Source organism: Eurypyga helias, unplaced genomic scaffold (genome assembly GCF_000690775.1).
Source record: "Eurypyga helias isolate BGI_N326 unplaced genomic scaffold, ASM69077v1 scaffold6330, whole genome shotgun sequence".
Lineage (NCBI taxonomy): Eukaryota > Metazoa > Chordata > Aves > Eurypygiformes > Eurypygidae > Eurypyga > Eurypyga helias.
In genome coordinates this window covers 52,893-71,690 of record NW_010223695.1, presented here as the reverse complement: position 1 = coordinate 71,690, position 18,798 = coordinate 52,893, and the positions used below count along the sequence as shown (strand labels likewise).

The window sequence follows — 18,798 nt, the reverse complement described above, 5'->3', positions numbered from 1 at the left end:
CTCTATCGCACACTCCCTGAGATACACTGATTAGATAAATAAAGTTACTCTGCACTGGCTTCCAAAGCAATAATGGATGACAGACAATGCACTGTAGCTGTGTCTCTGGTATACAAAAGACATCACTGCAGTGGCAGGTAGACTGCAGATTTTTAAATCATGCCTTTTTCATTTATTCCCCTTTTACGCTTTTTTTTATGGAACGCTATGTTTTTAAAGGAAGCATGAGGAGTACCAGATTTTGGCATTGCAAGCTGGGTCCAGCATTTATTCTTTTCAGATAAGACTTGGATCAGTCAGTGGGATGTATTTAATATCCAGTGAAGGCTGATGTAAGTTAAATCTTTCTGAAGTCTGGCTTCTCTGCAGAGCCAACTTAAATGGGCTTTGTGCAAATACACACGCACACATAAAAGTAGATCATCTTCTTGTTTACTAAATGCTGAAACTTTTCACACTTTTCTATGAGAAGCTGTCTTCCATTGGTGTTACATATCTGCGGAGGGCTTGCTGGGGGAAGAAATACATTCTGGTACCCCTTGGAAGCTGACATCCTTGATAACAGAGGCATGTTCTAGCTCATATCTTGGACTCATAAATGCTACTGCTATGCAAATAACTATCTACATCATTTCAGTTGAAAATGGTTGCTTGAAACAAATTGTTCCTTTAAAAGTAATTTTGGTTTCTTATTAAAAAGAAAAAATAGAAGAACAAAGCACAGAATTTTCTGTTGAACAATAGGCTATTGTATCTTTTATAGATCTGTTTCCTGTGAATAAAGCAGCAGGTGCTTATGAAATTATACATGCCTTAGAAGGGTTGGTAGATAAATGAATACAGGCTTTAGAAGAAAAGAAGGCTAGACGTGGAGGGTGTGGGGAGATGAGTTTCATGTTGTTTGTATCGGGGAGGGGAAATTAAGAAGTACAACTTCCTCCTGGAATAACCTTGAAGTTTGGACAAGTTCTCCCTGGCTCAGATGTCAGGAGCAACAACTACACAAATGGATAGAGGAGGTGCCACAAAACCCTCTGACGGCACAAGAAGCTGCGCTCGGTGGAACACATTCCCAGTCCGGGGAAGGGAGCGCAGCATCATTGCAGCAGGGCTGGCACAGGTACTGGCAGCAAGCTGATAACAGACCTGAGATGTTATTTTTCCACCAAAAGGAGCTGGGGAAATGGGAGAAAGTTCAGTCATCATCTTTGGGGCAAGGACATTGTTCCAGAAGACACAGTTATTGTACGGTCTGGCTGTGCTCACAGAAAAGTTGTGATAAGAGATGCTGAGGAGAAAACATTTCCCCAAGCCCTCATTTGTCTTCCATGTAACTCATAAGTATGTTCAGTGAGGGTATTTGTTGCCAATGAAGGGAAAAATATGAGGCTCTTCCTCACAACAGGTAGCCTCTGCCATTTGTACCCCAATTTTTTTAGTACATGTATTTGTGAAATTAGGGAGGAGTTGCTCCCAAAATAACTTGATCTGCTCCAGTTTGATCTCGCTGGTTAAGAGGAAATTATTTTTTTAATCTTCCTGGTGCAAAGTGGGGGAGAAGTGTTTCAAATCCTTGCTTGGGTCTGAGTGGCTACCAAGGGAGAGTCACATTGGGAGTGCCCTGTGCTCAAGGGGGTGGAGGAGAGATCTGTGATAGGCACTGGTTTTTCAACTGTTGTGATTCCAAACACCCCACCTCCTGGAGAATAAAAAAACAGAAAACACTGAGCAATTTAAAGGTTGGAGGTTGGGTTTTTTTTTACATGTAGTGAGCAAAACAGTCAGTGTCATGACAATGAAATTGTGCTGCAGAATCCTAAAGCAAAGTGACATTTTTAAGCACTTTGCAGGAGCATGGGCTGTCTTGCCTAAGGGTTTAGTGTATTTATTGCTGTGTGTTTGGGCTAGTTTTATGTAGGGCAGGATTACGAACTCACCATTCGCAGTATTCTAGGAAAAGCAGTTTGGAGATCACTGGCAGATATTTTTCATCCATTTTTTTTGGTTTTTATGTATTTATTTTATTTAACTTCTTTAATACAGAGCTGGAGCAATGCATTTCTGGAGATGGGAAAAGAACTGAACGTCTGTATTGGGCTTAATGAACTCATATACAAATTTTCTAAGGGCCTGAGGTGCTTTGTATTTAGTTGGGCAGAAGAAAATTCAAGCCACCTGCTGAGGAAAGCTTGAGGAAGGTAGGGATCCTTCATGGAAACAGTCTCTTGCCTGAAGCGGAGCCATGGAAGGAGTTCTTGGGCCATGGTGGACTCTGTAATTAAATAGTTTCAAGAAATCATGCAATCTGTTTGTAACAGTATTCAAAATGGGCTTTTTGTTTCCCTGTTCTAGCCCTTCTAGGTGTACTTGTCTCTTTTGTTAAAGGCTAAGTGCTTTGAAGATAGGAGGCCACCGCTGTGCAGCTGTGGTGCAGAGCTGACACAGCCATCTCCGACCCACTGTGACGGTGCTAAAATAACCCAGCCTGCCCCTAGGGCATTGTGCTGGAAGTTTGGTTGTGTAGACCCTTGCAGTCAACCCCAAAACTGTTACTGGTTCATAAAATGCCACTGGGTGTGATGCCACATGGAGTGCCAGCATGGGGAGAGGTGGGAAGGATTGCATTACTGTCCTCTAGTGATGGTAGAGACCCTGGCCAAGCTGTAGTAGAGGCTAATTTATGAGCTAAACACCAATTTGAGATTCGGAATGGGTGTGCATGGGTATATCTCTTTATCCCTGCCCTCTTTCCTAGTAATATGACAAATTTTTAAAGGCAATTAGGTGCCTAAAGATCAAGATACATGATTATAGTCTGTTTTTGAAGTACGTCTGCATCTTCAGGCACTCGGGTATCTTCAAAATTCTGGGCCTTGGAGACAGGCTCCCAGGCAGCTGCAGTTGGAATCATCACTAGCTGCCTGCCCCAATCTCATGTACCCCTGACTGTTTTTTACCTGACTACAGATAAATACCTGCCCTGACTTACAGAAATAACTCTCTGCAAAATTGATCAAATCACACTTAGTTTTAATAATTTGGCTTCCTGCTTCCAACCTCGTGCTTTTATTCTAGCAAAAAATAGCAGCTTGCATTAGCATGAACAGCTTTTGGTTCTTAACGCTGGTTTAGTATTCATTTCTCTAAACAAGGAGTGCAATTACCCTATGGCAAAATAACTGTCTCCAACTGTCTTTTTTCCATTAAACAAATGGGAGGTTTTACCTCTTGGTCTTCCCACAAGATTAATGCACTTTCTCTGCAGGAACTGTCTTAAAGCGATCCAGGAATCTGAACGACTTGCAGACAGCAAGCCTAATTGTCACAGAATCTTATTTAGCCAATGCTGATTTTCATTAAGAGGTGATCTGCGTTAATAACAGACTAATAACTCTTCTAAATGAAAAAAAAAAAACCCAAACCCCAACCCCAAAACCACAACCCTTCTTCTTTCCCCCCACAGGCAGGGATAATGAACTCCTATATCAGTGCTCTTTCTTAGGAAGACTTCTTTTTTTTTTTTTCCATTTTAACAGGGGTTGGCTTGAGACCTAACTAGTGTCAGGAGATCCTGATGGCTGTGCTCACTTCCTGTTAACTAAAAAAAGTTGTGGTGGTATTGAGATTGTAGCAACTAGCAGCAAAACCAGAGATTTAGCCCGGGACGTCCCCACTAGCTCCATGAAAGCCGGGAGCTGATGGGGTGTCTCAGTCAGCAAGCCAACCTTGGTGAGGGTTCAACAAATGGGTCAAACCATTCAGGAAGCCCAAGGATAGCAAATTTAGGGATGTTGTGGATTTCCTAGGAATTAAGATTGATTTGAGTGTATGCAGCTGACCCCTACAAATCAGCCAGCTGGCTGCTAGATGTTTAACCAGCAAACAAGCACCTTAGGTTAGAGGAGAGACACCTGTGTGTGCCCTCAGTGAGAAGGCAAGGTCGGGGAGCTAAATTCAACCTTACTGTTAGACCTAAGAGAATCCACATCAGACATCCATGAGAAATCAGGACACCAAGTTCTGCTGCTTGTGAAGCAACTTGTCTTTTCTACCAATAACCCACTTCTTAATCTTAAACTAACAAATCCCAACCCAACCCAGAGATACAGGTGGGGTCGGTGGCTGTCAGAAGGACAGACCGTGGAGCCTGGCACACAAGGACGACATAGCACAGATTCACTTCTCCCTGTGTTCTGCTTAACTGGTTTCATTTTCTTCCTGTTTGGATTGCAGTTATTCAACAGTTAGTCAACAGCTGTTATTCCCCTCTCCTTTCTTGTCTTCTCCCTTGAAGTAAAGGGAGGGTAAAGGGGGTAAAAGTAAATAATCCCCAAAGCATTGTGGTGAAAACACAGGGAGGAAGGGGTTGTGCTGGTGTCAGAGCAGGTGACAGGTTATTGTTACGGCCCTGTGGCCATTGCTGGAGCTGAGGTGGCAAATGGCATGTTACAAAGCAAGCAGCAGAGCTCCAGCCATACAACTCTGGAAATTAATTGCTGAGAGACTATTGTCTGGGAAGTCCTTGCTGCAGCCAGCAACCCTCTGATACTTCCCAGTATGACCCAGGCAAGGAGGTGAGGATGGCTGTGCCTCACAGCTGGGGAGCCTGGTTTCCCAGGTGATGCATTCAGTGGTGGGATGCTAAGACAGAGAAGGGGAAAAAAAACCCCAACCTGGGTAAAGGAAGAGCAAGCAATGATGCAGTGCAGATGTTTCCTCACCTTTCCCCCTCCCTGATCTCCTCCTGACTCCCTGCTTCGTCTTGTGTCTTGTGTGCAACAGGGCTGTTCTGGAAACAGACTATTTCCTACAGAGGCTGAGCCCTGTCTCCACTCAGGATGCAGATTTGGTCAGATCTGGGCCACCCCTTTTGCATTCTGCTGTAAAGCACTGTTGCTGCAGGGGATGAGACCTCAGTGTCATGGGGGTAGGGGTTTTGACTCAAGACCTCTTCTGTCCCTGGTGTTCATAAGACAGTGAAATGGCAAGAACTATTGTCAAAGAACATACAGGAACTTGTCTGTGCTCTCATAGATTCCCTTGGGATCAGTATATAGACTGTGTTGTGCTCTCAGTTTTATTGAGGGCCTTGTGTACTTTGTGAGCTTTCCTGAAAAATCCAAAGACAGCATTAACACTGCTGCTTGAAAATCACCGATTACACAGTTTTTCTTCTTTGGAAAATTCTTGCCCCGCTTGGTGTGAGAGAAAAAGCTTGACAAATATCTCTCTAATGGCTCCAGCACTGATTGCTTGCAAAAAGATCCTACACAGGCTTTAAAAAAAAAAAAAAAAAAAAAAAAAGGCGGCTATTTTCCCAATTTTAAGGAGTAGAGAGATTCATGAATTTTCAGTGATTGGGTTGGTGCTGCGATTTGGGCAGACTGAGCAATCAGGCTAGTTACCAGCCTTGCCTCTGAATCGATGCTGTGCTTGGCAGAGAAATGACTAAGTGCACAGAGAAGGATTTTAAAAAAAAAAAGTATACCCCTCCTCCCCCCAGAAGAAAAAAAGCTGAGCAAAAAGTGACTCCATTAATACCAGCTTGAGTGGCAGAGCAGGAAATCGGCTGAAAATGAACAAAGAGCCACACGGCAGGGATGCTAATGCAAGCAAATGCCAATTCACACTTCGGCAGGCGGCGTGTGGCAGCTTCCTTTCCTGTTCAAACATTTTAGCCAGATAATGAGTGAAAAAACCAAACATCTTTCCCATAATCAACTGAGTTGGGAAAGGAGAAGCGATAGAGGAACGGGAGCTGCGGTGCTAATTATTTGCTGGCTGACACCGCTGTCAACGAAGCAGCACAGGACTGTGCAGGGGGTGCGTTGCTAACTGCTGGCAGCGGCTGTAGCTTGAGTCGATGCTCTTGGATGGTGGTGGAAGCTGTTGTTAATGCATGGGCAACCTGGTTGCTTGTTGAAATGGAAGCCAAGGTGTGTTTCCCAACAGCTGTTGGGGTAGGGAGGGTATGTTAGCAAACTAGGGTTTCATGGCAGTATTGATTGGGGTTGCGATGGGGAAATGAAGCGCAGAAGGGTGCTGGTGGCTGTCTGGTCCAGGGTGGTGTGTTTATGGAAAGCAGATGGTTGCCTGCTTTACTTTGCCAGCAGATTATGGAGTTGGCTTTGAACCATCTTGAGTGGTGTCTCAGGAGCACAGGGCTCCCACCTGCAGCAGAACACTGCTGCCTTGAGCATGTTATCTGGGGTCAGAACCAGTAGCAATGCTCTTGCATAGAAAGTAGATGCGTGGTGCGGTGGTCCTTGCCATACTCATTGTCCGGTGACCAAAGACACACTGATGCTTCAGTGGCATTGAGATGCTCCATTCCTGGATATCCCAGAACGCTTTCTAGGAGCCTTTCGCAGACTCTTCTCTTGTACTGAAAAGCAACCTCGTGCTGGGTATCCTGAGCTGCTGTTTTGGGCTTCTTCCTCCGATGTGCTCCGGTATTTGGGAAAAAAAGAAGGAAGGTGGTAGCTGCTGGCCAGAGTGGTGAGGGCAGGGTGCAGCTGGAGCTTACTTTATGCTCCCAAACCATCCCTGTTTCCTGACTCTACAGTTCTGCAAAGCATGGGGTGACAGGGAGAGGGTAAGACTAGGATATCAGGAAAAACATTCCAGAGAGAGGAGTGAAGTTGAACATGGCCAACAGTGGTAGAGATCTTTATTGCTGTAAAACAGCTACTGAAGAAGAGATGGCATGAGGCTTTGACTTTTTTTTTTTCCTTAAAAAAAATTGGATGCTGGAGCTAAACTGTCCCAAGAAAATTGAACTTTTTTTCCAGAGGCGTTAAGCCCAGATTAACCTTGACCCTGGCTTCCCTGTTACCTGAAGAACTATTGCTATTAAAAATGCAAATTTAATTGTCAAGCCTTCTGCTCTTAGAGTTGATGCCAGGCTGTGCCAGCACCTACCTGAAATCAATGGCTCGCCTTGGTGCTTGCTGTAGTTCTCTAGCCAAGTGCTTCTGCTTTCACTGTTGGCATTGAGTAATGCTGCAAAATCTCCAGGGTTGGGACAGTGCTGTTTTATCCTTCCTGTTCTTCCTCTTAATTTTTGAAAGGCAGATCTTCATTTCTCTGTGTCACAGAGGCCCTGGATGCTTGGGTGTCATGGTTCAGTGTGTCTTGGCAGCAGTGGCTTGGCATAGTTTGGTTATGGTCTAGTGCCAAGCGCTAGTTCTTGCTTCATTAGAAATCTTCAGTTTAGTGATGATGGAAAAGCGTTCGAAGTGATGCAGGAGGAAGGATTCAGTGTCTGGATATCTGCATTGTCCCTCTATGGGATGCAAAATTTGGGCTGAAAAACTAAAGGGTGCTTATTTTTCAGCTGAAACTTTTTATGCTTGAAAGTGCAGAAAGGAGTCAGCCAAAACTTTTCACTGTTTTGTCAACTTGTGAAGTGATTTCCACTGGGGAAACAAGAATTAAAACTAGATAAGTCTTTGTTGTATTTTTGCTTTTTCTTTTTAATTATCTGGAACCTTATTTCACTTTGGTTTTAAAAAAAGTTTGAGCAATTTTGAACAAAATTCCTCTTCTAGTGGTTAAGCATAACCCACGTGATTCAAGTTTCACCATCATTTTTCTGTTTGTGGGGAAAGTGGGTTGCCAGGAAACTGAACGTTGGTTTTTTGATTTCTCTGTGTACAGACCGCTGTCTTGAATGGGCCTGGGCAAAAGTTACTGTTCCCTTTGTACGCAGTGAGACAAAAACTTGGATGTAATTTATATTTGAGTTATTTAAGGGCTGCAGACAGGAATAAATGGATAAGGTTTTCAGTAACCCACTTTATATTGTCATGTACAACTTCTAAACCTTCACAGCTGTTGAAGAAGTGGGAAGGGCAATCCAGGAATGTGGTCACTGAGAATGGGAGTTATTTGATACTACATAGTTACTGGAAATTATTGATTGAAAAAGCGCCAGCTTTTTCGGAAATGCCATAAACCAGACATTTTAGATGGATGGCAATGAAATCTGTAGAAATATGCTCCCTTCTCTGCAGATAACCTCTGTACTATATAGGAGTCCTCCAACAGGAGAATACAAAGATATTTAAAGACTTTAAATTCAAATTTCAACTGAAGCTAGATGGTGCATTTACAGTGAATAATACTTTTTTTCTCTTTACTCTGACTTCTATTTTTTTAAATCACTTAAGACAAGGTTCTCTCTATATTGTACAGAGGCTGGAAGAGCAGCAGGAAAATGTGACTTTGAAATAATGGGATCTACAAGAATAGGCAATTTCGTTCAAGTATAGTGATTTAGTGCCCTGTTAGTGTCCTGATGTATACCTCCATTTCCAAAGACCGTAAGTTTTTTCACAAGCATAATGACAGGCTTAAAACTTGTGAGACTAATGCCACGGCTTTCTCTGTCTTCAGCTGTTCCACATAATTACAGGAGTAAGGGAATTTTGTTCTCTCCTAATGGATTACCTTCAAGAGGAATAAATCAGATAATGTTATTGCCTTCTTGTTTCTTTCCCTCCCTCTGTAAAAAGCAAGGTAGCCTGCACAGCCCAAGACAAAGCCAGGGCTGGTAATGTCTTTTCTTGCCTACAGTCTGCAACATGGATGTGATTCCAATTCCAGTGTCATCAGGACAAACATTTCATTTTGTAACGCTCTGGTTGTATTTTTTGTTACTTTCGGTACTAATTTCAGCTTCTATGTTTGCTCACAGATGATGGCCCTTACTCGAAGGGGAGCAAGGACTCTGGTGGGATGGACACAGCCCTGGTCTCCAGAAGGCAAAGCATCCCAGGTAAAAGAAAGGTTCCTGCTCCAAAACATTGGGGCAGCCATTACGCTTTACCTGGCCATCCCTAAAATAGGTATTTTGTTACTTTCGGTACTAATTTCAGCTTCTATGTTTGCTCACAGATGATGGCCCTTACTCGAAGGGGAGCAAGGACTCTGGTGGGATGGACACAGCCCTGGTCTCCAGAAGGCAAAGCATCCCAGGTAAAAGAAAGGTTCCTGCTCCAAAACATTGGGGCAGCCATTACGCTTTACCTGGCCATCCCTAAAATAGGTATTGCCTCCTCGCCCCCCCCCCCGCCCCGATAACACACATTTTGGTGCATCTGTCAGCAAGGCTTTTGCTGAAGGGTAGAAATGGATGGTAGTAACCAGTCTCAGTGAGTGGTGTGTTACTGGTGTAGTCACAGTCTGGTGTGGAGCTGGTGGTGGTGGTTACTGGGAGCTGGGAAGGGGCTGGTTCCTGTGCTGACCTGGCACCCACATAGGGGAAAACAACATCGAAGGAGAGAGGGAAGAGGCACGGCCACGTCCGAGCTCACCAGGTGGGGAGGGAGGCTGGCAGTGTCTTGCAAGTTTTGTATTTCCCATGTGTGACTAAGTTTGTTTTGATATCTAGTCAGTCACTGCAGACTTCTGCGTGAGATAAACCTTCCCGTGCAGAAACATCCCCGGGGCTGAAGGGGGAGTGGAGAAATGGTAGTATGTCTGATGCTGTGGGTGCAGGGCTTTGTCTGTGGGCGGCATGCCAGCAGGTTTGGATGGGTTGCTCTGAACAACTCATCTCCTTCCTAATAAATTCCAGGGCTTGACTTTGAATTCTGACTATTAATGTCCTAGTCACAGGTTTGGTTTAGTGTGTTGTAGGAAATGGGGAGGAAATGGCACCCTTTTGCCATTGTTCTAGCATTTGGCAATTTTTCTAGGGGATATTCTGCATCCTCTGGGGCTGCTGCAACACATTGCCACCATACCACAGCCCTGATGGAGAGAGACTGACTCCTCGCTCACAGGAGCCAGTATGTCCAACGACCCCAGCTCAAGGCATCTCAATGTCAAGAGCAAAATTCAGGAGTGTTCTTCCTGCCCTGGGATGCTTTGAGCAGCAAAATCCAAGCATATATGCCAACAGAAAAAAGCCAAGACTGCTCTCGTATGGCACTAAAACACTATGTTTTGAATTACCAGATCCTACTTAACCAACTCACTTTTACATCTGTGAGTGTGTGTGATAGTGGCAGTAGATTTATAGAGGCATTGGTCAAAGTCACTTTTTGCTTACCTTGATTGATCTCAAGGACTTGCCTTCTTTTGGAGCAGTGAATTCTCCTTGAACCCATAACAATGGGTAATTGCATTCTGGGAGCTCTCATTTTAAACACTTATCAAGGATCAAAATTAAACCCCACTGAAGAGCTTATAATCTGCCCTTCAGGCACCATCTGTGTTGATCAGTCATGTCTAGTTGAGAGGTAATTTGCAGGATAGTGCCGGATGGGGTTCCTTCCAGCACAGCAGGGTGCCCCCCCAAAGTTTCTGGCAGTCCCTGGGATCCCAGGTTGGTGAATTGAAAAGTAAGCTACTGTAGTTGGCAAGGGATCAAAACAGTTTAAAGAGCAGAAGCATTGTGGACCTGATGTTTTACAGCAAGCTGCCAGTGCCACATTAAATGGGTTCCCAGCAGTGCCTAAACACCTTCGATATTGGCACTGGGTTGCAGAGTTTCCCCACTCACATTGGTCACGTGCACAGATTATTCGTGGAAGCACTACAAAACACGCAGTGCTTGGCAGGACTCGAAGTGAGGTGCAGTTTCTGGTGGCATGGTGGCATTACACAAGGAGCAAAGCACTAGTGATGAGGCCCTACAGTGCCAAATGATGCTGTGTTTTCTCCCAGAGAAAGAGGACGGAGGGGGGAAGCCCTGCACCAGCATGGATCTTCTGTGTCATTATGTTATTTCAGACACTCTGCCCTGCTCTGGAAATCATAATGTGCAAGAGGTTTCAAATGTTCCCTCTCCAGACAGAGCTTCTCATTTAAGGCTGGTGGGGTTTGGTGTGCAATCATACGCCTGGGCCACTTGCAGCGTGGGCTTCGGTCTGCAGCTGCGGGACTGCTGTTTGCGGTGTGCTGCCAGTGCCCATCGCCACCTTCCCCTGCACGGCCTTGGAGAAAGGTGCCCTGTGTGTGGGGAGACTGTTTGCTCCTGTAGAACTGTGGGGGCTTTCAGTACCCAAAGACAGAGGAGGCAGATAGATCATGTTGTAGATGGATTCTGCTAAAGCTCCTTAGAGGGGACTCTGGCAAGGCATGAAAGTCATCTGATTTGTCCCAGGGCTGTCCTCCTTTGAGCAAAGCGTGAGTGCTGTCTTTTGGGTTGACGTGTAGCTGCCTTTTGCCAAGTCCCCAGAGCTCTTGGTCTTTTCTCGGGCCAGTGCTGGCTCTCCCCCTAACTTAACCCTCTCTACCATGTCAAATCCAGAAGTTGGGATAGTTTAGGGACCCTGCTTTTGTAAAACCCAGAGATGAGCTGCAATAGGATCAAAACTGGCATCAGGTCAGGCTTAGTTATAGGTGTTGGCAAACAAGAGTGTCTTCTTGGACTAAAGGAAGTTAAATGTATGCTGCCTGCAGCAATCAGGGACGTGGTACTGGTGCAGCAGGTGTGGGGTGTGCATCCCCTAAACCTGAGCCTGTTGTACATATTACAGCTGCAGTGCATGTGGAACCAGTTACGTTGTAAAAGTGACTGGTGTCTTCAATTCCAGCTGTAGATGAGGTGGGTAATGTGGAGGAGGTTTGACTTAGACCAGGTGCAGATGGATGGGGAAACTGCTGTGAATTAATGAATGAAGTTCATGCCTACCCCTCCTTTCCCTGCTGATGGCAGGATCCCACCCCTTTCCACATTGTGTTCTTTATCTCCCAGATGTATTGATGTCTCATGATATTTTTTTAATCACAATATTTTAAGATCCACCCTGTTCTGTCCATCCAGGCAGCTACTGCAGGTCCACCTCATCCTCCTACCTGGTAACTGTGACTGCCTGACATGTAGCCCTAACACCCTCCCCACTCTGTACCAAACATAGTTCCTGAGGTAGTCTCCCTGGACCACTGTCTAGATCCTTCCACTGTGACCAGCACCTTAAACCACGAAGTTTTAATCCTCTCACAAGCCGTCACTCCTCTGCCTTGTCCTGCTCGGTCTTGCCTGCAAGACATGCATGCAACACTGTCCCTCCACTGCTCTGGGTCCACGAGGACACACTTTTGTTTCACAACTTCACTTTAAATAAACTGAAGCTAATTGTATAAATCATCCCAGCTCTGCTCTCCCACCACATCTAGGAAAAGGGTGTCCTTGGGACTGGGAGGAATGTGGCTCCACTGAGATGTTTGCCTTTATTCCTGGTCTTTCAGAGGAGTTCAGAGGGGTCACCATTGTGGAGCTGATTAAGAAGGAAGGAAGCACCCTTGGGTTAACCATTTCAGGTGGCACAGACAAAGACGGAAAGCCAAGAGTCTCCAATCTGAGGCCGGGAGGACTGGCAGCAAGGTGAGAATCAGAAATGGGGCACAGAGAGTGCAGGAAGGCTGGAGAGGAATAGTTGCATATTCTAGCTCTTGAATGAATATGGTTATAATTAAAATAGTTGACACCCGATTCCCTTTTTTCGAGTGCCCCAGAATGCAAAGTTGTTGCTTCAGTAAGTAGAACATCTTCTATTTTGAGTTATTTCCCATGTTTTGTGTAATTATGCTCTGAAATTTTCTGTAGGGATATTTGGGATTCTGTGAAATTAGGCAGCCTTGTCAGGAGAGCTGCATGGTACAATACATCTTGATCAAGCTAAGTGGTTTAATATTGTATCTGTTCTGAATACTGAGTGTGTGTGAGTAACGTTATTGGCTCAGAAAAGGAATGGGAGAAGAAAGGCTCCAGAAGCAGAGGAAGGGAAGGAGTAATTGAAAATTTTGCAGAAAAGAGGCAAAAGGAGAGACGTTTTCTTTTTCCTTGCTGGATCATTTTTTTCCAGACAGCTCTTGGTGTGCTTCTCTTTCACTGATTGCTCTACATGAATGGGAACTGAGCAACAAAAAGAGAGGTTGTGAACACGCAGACTGCAATTGTTGCCGTATGTACAGATCTGAACACTTGCCACCGGGAAAGATAGACAGCTTCGATATTAGCACATGCAATCAGACAGCTAGGATGAGTGCAATGTTGGTGGCTTGTTCCCCAGTGACCAAAGGTTTGTCAGGCATGCGCAGGCTGAACATAGCAGAGACTTTGTGCTACCACTGCTTTTTTTTTTGCTCTTCTTTATCCACAGAAGTGACCAGCTGAATGTCGGGGATTACATCAAGTCAGTGAATGGCATTAACCTGACCAAGCTGCGGCACGATGAGATCATAAGCCTGCTGAAAAACGTGGGCGAAAGGGTAGTGCTGGAAGTGGAGTACGAGCTTCCGCCAGCCGGTGGGTGCCTCTCTGATAACACTGCTCTCCTTTCCGTGCTGCTTTTTGTCCGGCGGTACAGATGGGCTTGCTCGTGCACTAGCTGCCGTGGCCAAGGCAGTATCCAGGGGCATTTTGACGTTCTGCCTTCATCTGCTCGCAGCACCGCAGCGATGCTGCAGAGCTGTGTGCAGTCGGAGCAGAGCGCTTTTTCCAGCACAGTGGGTGCCTGTTCATGCACACTGGCAGGAGATGGCTGATTAGGTCTGTCTTGCCTCGGAGTGACTTGGTAGCACAGGCCAATCTGCCTCCTGATGTTGCTTCAGTTTGTTTTTCTTTTTCCCTTTTGGAGCGTGGCTACAGGAGGTTTTATTCAGTCTTAAGCATGTATTGCCAGATCCTCTTTTCTGAACTGTGGTAAGTACTGTTATTCCTCAAAATGTTTTGAAATGCAATGTGTTTTCAGAAGGGAAGCTGAAGCAATCTGCTTTCCAGCTAAGGGACCCTGGCACAACCAGGGCTTGCGTCCTGACGTGGGAGACTCTGTTCTCTTGCCCTATTTGTTCTGATTAAACCAAACTCCTCGATACAGTTTCTCATCACAGACTTTCCATTGTGAAAATGATCTCCCCAGTTACTAATTCAGTTACCCAGATCAGTCAGAGCATGATGAGGCAGAAGAAATAGAAGAACTAAAAATAAGACAGGAAAAACAAAACTAATGAAATCTAAACACTTTGCCCCAGATAGGAAGCAGTCTTACACTTCATAGCTTTGCTATAGCTGCTGCCTTTACCTGAAAGGTACTGAACATATAAATGACCATATAAAGCCCTAGGGAAAAACAAGAAATCTGAATTAGATGAATCTCTATCCATCATCCCTCTCTGCCCTGCTGTAAATGTTAATTAGCTTTTCATTACAGCGCTGGTAAAAGAAACAAAAACCCTCTGGTTCACGTTTTCCCGTTTTCACGCTCACTGGAGATGATAGCTCTTAACCTTTCTCCTTAGCTGTGAGCCTGGCTATCAGGAATCTGATAAGCTGTGCTTACCAGTGCCAATACTGCATGGCTCAATCAATAGCAGTGATGCAAAATGTCTCACCTCTGAATGAGCAGGAAGAGCACACTGACTTATCTCCAATGAGATTATTGATGCTGTTTATGACTAATCCAAACAAAGAGGCACTGCAAAATACAGGAATTGTCAATTATTGCATTGCTTCAGTTCATTGTGGGCTTTTATCTGTGGTGAGGCTTCATTATTGCTGTGTGCACCCACCTCTCTGTTTCTGGGCAAAGAGCAGAAATAGAGTGCAATTCAGTAGCTTGTGGGTTTGAATTTTTCTCCCCACTTTGTAATTTCCTGCTTTGGAATAAATCTTGCAAGTCGAAGTCTGGTTTTCAGGCTACTGTGCCATATCATCTCTTTCAGAAATAAACCAAGCCCTGTGTTAACATTAGCTTAAGTTTCCCTACTCCCCACTGATCTTACAAAAGGCTGTTGTAGAGCTTCATGCTTAGATGCTTAAGACACAAACTGGATGGATTCTGAACTCATTTGTGGATAGTTTATGCCTTTTATTTGGAATGTGAGTATTCCCACATCCCTCCTTAGCTAGGAGCCTTCCTGTATGCTGAGCTTTTTGCTTGTGGAGTTTTTCTAGGCTGTGTCCCTGTTAGCAGTCTGTGCACAGCAGCAGGAGCAGAACGGCTGCGTGGAGGACAGTGTTTTGGGGGTTTGTTTGGCCTCACTGTAGCCTGGTCCCCAGGGCTGCCTGCCTGCAAGACAGTACCATGCCTCTGCTGTATGTCTTTTGGGTTAGTTTAACCCTAACTTAGGTACAAGTTGCTCGGCAGCGAGGGACAGTAAGGAAATTCGTTGCAAAAACTCCCTCCTGAGCCAAGGGGAAGCACTAGCATGGATGTGTCTAGGGGAGCCTTCAGCTCCGATTTGTCAGGTTGAAGTCAAGCTCCTAGTCCTTTTTCTGATTATCCTTGTGGCCATTCATTGCACTTGGTTTGAAGATTAGGAATTGATCTTTTTGGAGTGGCCAGGCTGAAATGCCATGTGCTGTTCTGGATGGAGAGGATCAGGGAATTGTCCTATATTCATTGCAGTAGTTCAATAAATCATTAAATAGCAGGAGATGTCAAGGGACGGAAACAGTTTTCTTTCTTTTTCTTTTGTACATGAAATAGCACTGTGTGTTTAACATAAAATTACTGAATTGCCCCTAGGATCAGTTTAAAGGATTCACTTAATCTTTTTTAAAGTAAAAATATGAGAGGTAAAGGAAAAACCCACAACCTTTTGCACTGAGGATTTGGGGTTTTCATTTTCTTTAAGGTCAGCCAGTGACTTGATTCCTTACACTGTCTCTGTTTTTTTTAATAAGTTTCCATCTGTGGCCGAAGCTTCTGACTTTTGAGTAATGCTGAATGCATTAAGGCTAGTTGAAAAATGAGATGGTTTTATTTGAATGTCAGAGTATTAACCAAGACAAATCTGATGGGAGATGCACAACATTGAGCTGGTGTTACCATCCCAAAACATGATGGTTGGCTCTGATGAAGGTTCACGCGTCCAGCTTGGGCTCTTTTTGCTTCCGAACAGGGTAGATACAATATGAGTATTGGGCTGGACTTTCATTTTGATGCCATTTGGATGAGTTTTGGTATTGTTTTGCAGGGTGGCTTGGAAAAAGTTTATCTGGGCATAACTGGGTCTTCCTCTCTTCCTTTAGTGCCAGAGAGCAGTGCTGGCATTATTCCCAAGACCATCGAGGTGTCCCTGTACAAGGAAGGCAACAGCTTTGGCTTCGTGCTGAGAGGTTAGTAGCTTCTCCAGTGGGGGGAAAAAAAAAAAAGAGGGGACAAGCACTGCCTGAGGTGATTTGGGAAGCCGGAAGAGAAAATTGAGATGATGAATGGCATAAACCTCAGCTGAGAAACAAAAACTTGTCCTGGAGAGCATCCCGTGCTGCCTTCAAGGACTGCCGGCTGCCTAATCCAGGACAGTCTTTTTGCTTTCAGGCTGTGTCAGCTGTTACATGATAAATGTCTCTCCTTTCTCAGCACTCTCATTCAGGCTTTCAAATCTCCAGTGACTTACAGCTTTCCCGGTTTCATTACAGGGGGAGCCCATGAAGACTGGCACAAGTCCAGACCGCTGGTGCTCACCTACGTGCGGCCGGGTGGCCCAGCAGACAGGTAATGCTCTGGTTGCACCTCCAACGTTTGCTTTCACAAGACAGAGCAGCAGCTCTCATCATGCTCTTGGATGTGTATCCTGCTTGTCCTTTTGCTGCTGCCTCTCCAAGGCTGCTCGTGCTGGGACCTGTGATGTGTGGGGATGGGTCCAGTGCTCACAGGCTGTGACCCATGTGTCTATGTTACAGTTATAAGCAGAAACTCCTCTTCCAGAGGCAGCCACTTCACCCTGTGCAGATGAAGATGTGCTGATGCTGTGTTAGAAAGCAAGAGGCAGTCTATCCATTCTTAGGCTGCTAGTTTGATAATGATGGCCTGGTACTATAAATAACCCAAACTATTGTCCCAAGAAGAGTCCAGTTCCTACAGGATCACAGTAATTGACCTTTATATGTGTGTGTATATATATGTGTGTTTGTGTATTAAAATATATAGAAAATACATACATATGTATGTGTATAAATACATATAGAAAGTGTATCTAAATATAAATGTATATATATATACACAGGAAAACAAATCTTAGGAACTTTTTTCTGTGGCTTCCTACAGGGAAGGGTCCTTGAAAATCGGGGACAGGCTGCTGAGCGTCGATGGGATCCCTCTGCACAGCATGACTCATGCCGATGCCCTCAACATCCTGCGGCAGTGCAGCCAGGAGGCACTCTTCCAGATCGAGTATGATGTGACCATCATGGGTAAGGCCAAGGTGGTTGTGGTGGCTTTTTCTCTCCAACTGCCTGGAAAGTGTGCGAGACTAGAGGCAGCAACTGGAATACTCAGTTTCAGTGGAAAAATTGCTGAGCAATGTGCTGCCAAGATGGGTGTAGGGCTAGGGTTCAAAGCCAGCTTATTTGAATGCAGTTGAAATGCCCTTATCCGATGATGTGTCTCGATGGGAATAATGACTGATTTTTGAGGAGGGGGAAAAAGTAGAGTTTCTGATGTAGGCAAAGAGGGCATAGGAGAAGTCAGGGTTAAAGGAGGCTGGAATGACGGTGCTCTGCCAGTACGGCAAATAAGCAATTAAATGTGCAGGGGAGTGAGCTGCAAGCAGGCAGAGACTGGACGTGTCTGCGGCTTCTGAATTTTGACCCTGCTTATTTCTATAGCTATTCCCTCTCTCAGAAATGTTAGTTCAGCTCTGCTGCTGAAATAAATGTGGGGTGATCAACTGATTGACCCCAGAGAAGACAGAACTTACTGGAGGGCAGAGGATGGGTATTTCTAAAAAACAGTCTGCACAGCAGATATGAAGTTTGAAGGTTTGGTGAGTGTTTTTTTTCCCATTTGATTTTCAGTTTCGAGCTTTGCGAAAGGGTTTATTATTAGCTACTGTAAAGTAATTTTGAGCTGGCGTTGTGACACACAGCTATTACTGCAGGGGGTGTTGTTAATGAGTTTAAGGTTACCACAGAGTCCGAAGCTGTGTTGGCTCTGGAAGCTCGTTGAACTGTGTGTTAGTTTTTGATGTTGCATAGACATCTCCAGAGGTGTTTCTGCCTTGTGGAGCCACAAGCTGGCCTAGGTTGGAGTCTTTTCTGCAAATCTGGCAAACGAGTCTAGCACGTCTGAGCTGAGTGAGGAACAGGAGTCATCCGTGGCATCAGGTTGCTTTCTGATTTGTCAGTGAGGAGAGAAATAAAAAGGATCTGCAATTGAGAGAGTTTAATATCATGCCACCTCCAAGGAGAGAGTTGAGAATGCCAGAACTTGCTCCATACAACGTACAAGGGGATTGCACCAGAATAAAGGATCCTGGTGCCATCCCTGAGGGCTTTCTGCTTGCTTTTGCATCTCCTTCCCCTTTCTTTCAGCAGAAACTCCACAGGCGTGGACGTACTGGGTCTCCCCTGGGGGGGAGAGGAGGCTGCCAAGACCTGGCCCATGTAGGCATGTGCTCTGCTAGGAGAGCCAGGAGAAAAACCTGATGTCTCAGCAGTTGCCTGCAACCTGCCTGGCTTCTACAATACTATGGGAACAGCTTCTCTTTAGAAATTGGCTGGTGTTCATGAAAAAGAGGAAACATTTAAATGATGGAAAACAGAAACTACCCAAACCCTATTTTCTTTTTTTTTTATGTGTATAGTGATCGTTGTAACTCTTCAGTGGTCAGTAAGGGATGTCTGTGCCCCTCTTCACAGGCTGCCTGTGGAGAGAGCAGAAGTTAAGGAGGGGTTTTGTACAGACCTGTCAATTCTGAACAGTAGCAAACAATTAATGGTGCATGAGAAATGGGCTCCTTTGGGGGTTTGTTGTTTGTACAGTCCCTTGGTGCCTATGTTGCAGAAAGTTGATTGTTTTAAAAAACTGACTTGGAGCAAAAATAGCTGTGAAGGTGTCT

The 18,798-nt window shown here is 45.0% G+C and overlaps 1 protein-coding gene across 1 annotated transcript in view; it reads left to right on the top strand.

The window, feature by feature from the left end:
• Positions 1–8,903: 8,903 nt before the first annotated feature.
• Positions 8,904–18,798, top strand: part of GRIP2 (glutamate receptor interacting protein 2) — a 58,152-nt gene continuing 48,257 nt past the window's right edge. The window contains exons 1-6 of the mRNA XM_010148659.1: positions 8,904–8,979; positions 12,202–12,337; positions 13,116–13,261; positions 15,989–16,075; positions 16,379–16,454; positions 17,007–17,152. Coding sequence (XP_010146961.1) covers positions 8,940–8,979; positions 12,202–12,337; positions 13,116–13,261; positions 15,989–16,075; positions 16,379–16,454; positions 17,007–17,152 — 631 coding nt within the window. The 5' untranslated portion in view covers positions 8,904–8,939. The remainder of the gene's footprint in view (positions 8,980–12,201; positions 12,338–13,115; positions 13,262–15,988; positions 16,076–16,378; positions 16,455–17,006; positions 17,153–18,798) is intronic.